Source organism: Malaclemys terrapin, chromosome 1 (assembly GCF_027887155.1).
Source record: "Malaclemys terrapin pileata isolate rMalTer1 chromosome 1, rMalTer1.hap1, whole genome shotgun sequence".
NCBI classification, from domain to species: domain Eukaryota; kingdom Metazoa; phylum Chordata; order Testudines; family Emydidae; genus Malaclemys; species Malaclemys terrapin.
Genome location: NC_071505.1, coordinates 353,524,993 through 353,529,147, shown reverse-complemented (window position 1 = coordinate 353,529,147; position 4,155 = coordinate 353,524,993). Strand labels below are relative to the sequence as shown.

The 4,155-nt window shown below is 44.7% G+C and overlaps 1 protein-coding gene across 1 annotated transcript; it reads left to right on the top strand.

The window, feature by feature from the left end:
- The first annotated feature begins 609 nt into the window (after positions 1-609).
- LOC128835993 (olfactory receptor 52R1-like) lies at positions 610-1,557 on the top strand. The gene has a single exon (XM_054025975.1). The coding sequence runs from the start codon at positions 610-612 to the stop codon at positions 1,555-1,557; it is 948 nt and encodes a 315-aa protein (XP_053881950.1).
- The last annotated feature ends 2,598 nt before the right edge of the window (positions 1,558-4,155 follow it).

Here is a 4,155-nt window from a genome sequence, read left to right as displayed (position 1 = left end):
GTATCTCATATTAACTGTCGGGGGTGGAATTTGATAGAGGGGGAAGGATCGATTCCAGAGGCAGGACCATTCAGTCTATGGTAATTGTTTATTGCATTAGAGGTGCCTGAAAGCTTGTAAGCTGTACCGCCCGTCCCTCTCCTCCCTAACCCTGAGCGGTCAGCCCCGAGGTGTGTTTGCATTTCCTCTTTATTGTAAGCATTAGCCCTCCTCACTACCTAGGTGGGCAGTTCTGGTTTGGTACTGGCCCATTAGCTATTCCTTAAGTATGCAGCTAAATTCTTCGCCCCATTTTTGTTTACCTCTGTCATGACCTTTTGTTCTCATATAAGGAGTTGCATTGAGTATTTGAGTCTGGTAGATTTTGCAGGTTTCTGAGTGCTTGTGTCATGGGACTTCCCGTGTTTGTGTCTGTCAACTCCTACCAGACAGACTCGAGCATTTAGCTGTTTAACACCTGCAAACTTGTGGTTTCAGGGCTTCCTTGTGTTTCTCTGTTCGCACTTTACCGGACAGACTCAATGAATCCAAGAGATAACTGCCAACATTAATGCTGTCTCTCCATCCAGGCATTCATTTTGCAACCATCACCCTAGACCTTGGGCTCTCATGTCAGATTCCAACACAACCAAGTTCAGCAACCCCTGCACCTTCATCCTACTGGGAATTCCTGGCCTGGAGGCTGCCCATGTCTGGATCTCCATCCCCTTCTGTGCTATGTACGCCATAGCCATCTTGGGGAACTTCACCATCCTCTTCATTGTGAAGAGGAAGCCGAGCCTCCATGTGCCCATGTACTATTTCCTCTGCATGCTGGCCGTCACCGACCTGGTCCTGTCCACGTCCACACTGCCCAAAATGCTGAGCATCTTCTGGTTCAATTCCAGGGAGATCAATTTCAGTGCCTGCCTCGCCCAGATGTACTTCCTTCGCTGCACTTCAGTGATGGAGTCAGGGATCTTTGTTGCCATGGCAGTGGATCGCTATGTGGCCATCTGTGATCCCCTTAGACATTTCACCACCATGACAAACCGCATGGTGTTCAAGATTGGACTGGCCATAGTGCTGCGTGGTGCCATGCTGGTACTGCCTTATCCCTTCCTGACAAGGCGTTGGCCATATTGCAGGACCAACATCATCCCGCATACGTACTGTGAGCACATGGCTGTGGTGAAGCTGGCCTGCACCGAAACACCTGTTAGTGTCTACTATGGTCTCTTTGTGGCATTCTGTGTGCCTGGTCTGGATGTGTTTTTCATCACTGTGTCCTATATTCTGATCCTTAGGGCCATCTTCAGCCTCCCCACAAAGGACGCCCGGCTCAAGACTTTTGGGACCTGTGTCTCCCACCTCTGTGCCATCTTAACCTTTTACATACCAGTTATCTTCTCCTCCCTCACATACCGTTTTGGTCACAATGTGGCCCTATGGTTTCATGTTCTCATGGCCAATGTGTACCTCCTGGTGCCTCCCATGCTAAACCCAATCATCTATGGGATAAGGACAAAACAGATCTGGAAATGGCTGCTCCAGCTGGTTACTCATAAAGGAACCTAAAGTTTTCCCCTGTTGCTCTGGCTCTCAGACAGAACTCTGTGCAGAGCTGACTGGTGATGGTGCTGGGCCCTCTCTCCTGCATCACTGACTGGACAGTCAAAGAGATATTAAATCCTTTCCTGGCTTAGTATGCTGTGTCTGTGTGATAAACTGGGGAATCGGTCTGTGTTCTATTCATTAACTAATTGCTGGTAACTGGAACTCCTAGGCCCCACCCCCTGCCCTCCTCCCGCAAGGCTGCGTCCCTGTTGTTCTCTCCTTTACTCCCATCCCCTTTACTCCCTGGATCCTTTTCACCAGCCCCGCCCACTGCAGGAGCAGCATTTCAGATTTTGGTCGGCGGGCAACTTTAACTGTGATTAGAGGAGCTAGTGCCAATCTTGAAAACATTAGGTTTTCTGCCAGATAATTTAGCAATTAGCTGACAGGAGCACTGTGTCTAATTCCTCTATAAAAGAAAGAACAAAAACAAATATTAGACCCACTCAGCTCTATTATTAACATGTTCTGACATCTTGTAGCAAGTCACTTAAGAGGCACTGGTTAAGTTTACAAATTTAATGTATATTCCTGGTTCTATCTCAGCTCTGAGAGTGGAGATGGGTCTAGTGGATTACAGCAGGGGAAGGGGGCAGATAAATATAGGTTCTATATAAGAACATCAGAATGACCATACCGAGTAAGACCTATGGTCTAATTACTTCAGTATCCTATCTTCCAACAGGGGCCAATGCCATGTGCTTCAGAGGGAATGAACAGAGCAGGTAATCATCAAGTGATCCATCCCATTTTCCTTTTCCCAGCTTCTGGCAAACAAAGTCTAGTGAAATGCAGAACATGGTGTTGCATCCCTGCCCATCCTGGCTAATAGCCATTGATGGACCTATCCTCTGTGAACTTGTAAGAACATAAGAATGGCCATAGTGGATCAGACCAAGGTCCATCTATCCCAGTATCCAGAGGGAATGAACAGACAGGTAATCATCAAGTGAGCCATACCCTGTCACCCATTTCCAGCTTCTTACAAACATAGGCTAGGGACACCATCCCTGCCCATCCTGGCTAATAGTCATTGGTGGACCTATCCTCCGTTAATTTATCTAGTTCTTTTTTGGTTCTTCTTGGAACCCTGTTATAGTTTTGGCCTTCACAACATCCCCTTGAAAAGAGTTTCACAGCTTGACTGAAGAAATACTTTCTTTCATTTGCTTTAAATATGATGCCTATTAATTTCAGTTGGATGACCCCTAGTTGACATGTTATGTGAAGGAGCAAATAACTTTTCCTTATTCAATTTTTCCACACCCATCATTATTTTATAGACCTCTCCCTCATATCCCCCATAATCATCTCTTTTCCAAACTGAAAAGTCCCCGTCTTTTTAATGTCTTCTCATATGGAAGGTGTTCCATATTTCTAACTATTTTTGTGGCCCTTCTCTGTATCTTTGCCAAATCTAATATATATATTTTTGAGATGGTGTTGTTGCCCTGGATTTGAGGGGTGTTTATACCCCAGAATGTGATTAAGCAAATTGCAACCATAATATGCATCATCAGAGATCTACAACCTATCCTGAAAGATGATCCTTTACTCTCACAGATCTTGGGAGACAGACCTGTCCTCGCTTACAGACAACCCCCCAACCTAAAGCAAATACTCACCAGCAACCACACATCACTGAACAAAACCACTAACCCAGGAACCTATCCTTGTAACAAACCCCGATGCCAACTCTGTCCACATATCTATTCAAGTGACATCATCATAGGACCTAATCACATCAGCCATACCATCAGGGGCTCGTTCACCTGCACATCTACCAATGTGATATATGCCATCATGTGCCAGCAATGCCCCTATGCCATGTACATTGGCCAAACCGGACAGTCTCTACGCAAAAGAATTAATGGACACAAATCTGACATCAGGAATCATAATACTCAAAAACCAGTGGGAGAACACTTTAACCTGTCTGGTTATTCAGTGACAGACCTGTGGGTGGCTATATTACAACAGAAAACCTTCAAAAACAGACTCCAATGAGAGACTGCTGAGCTGGAATTGATATGCAAACTAGACACAATCAACAAAGGATTGAATAAGGACTGGGAATGGCTGAGCCATTACAAACATTGAATCTATCTCCCCTTGTAAGTATTCTCACACTTCTTATCAACCTGTCTGTACTGGGCTAGCTTGATTATCACTTCAAAAGTTTTTTTCCTCTTACTTAATTGGCTTCTCAGAGTTGGTAAGACAACTCCCACCTGTTCATGCTCTCTGTATGTGTGTATATATATCTCCTCAATATATGTTCCTTTCTATATGCATCCGAAGAAGTGGGCTGTAGTCCACGAAAGCTTATGCTCTAATAAATTTGTTAGTCTCTAAGGTGCCACAAGTACTCCTGTTCTTTTTGCGGATACAGACTAACACGGCTGCTACTCTGAAACCATAATATGTGCATTCAGCCAACATGAATTAATGAAATAGAGCACTATATAGTTAAGGGTTAATTGTAAAGCACACTTTTAGATGCAAGGTGAAAAACTAACTGGCAGTTTCTGCTAATCATAATGGGAGGATGGGAGAAAA

Bases quoted from the DNA above. Each gene is read 5' to 3' on its own strand.
- LOC128835993 (XM_054025975.1), top strand. From the start codon at position 610: ATGTCAGATTCCAACACAACCAAGTTCAGCAACCCCTGCACCTTCATC.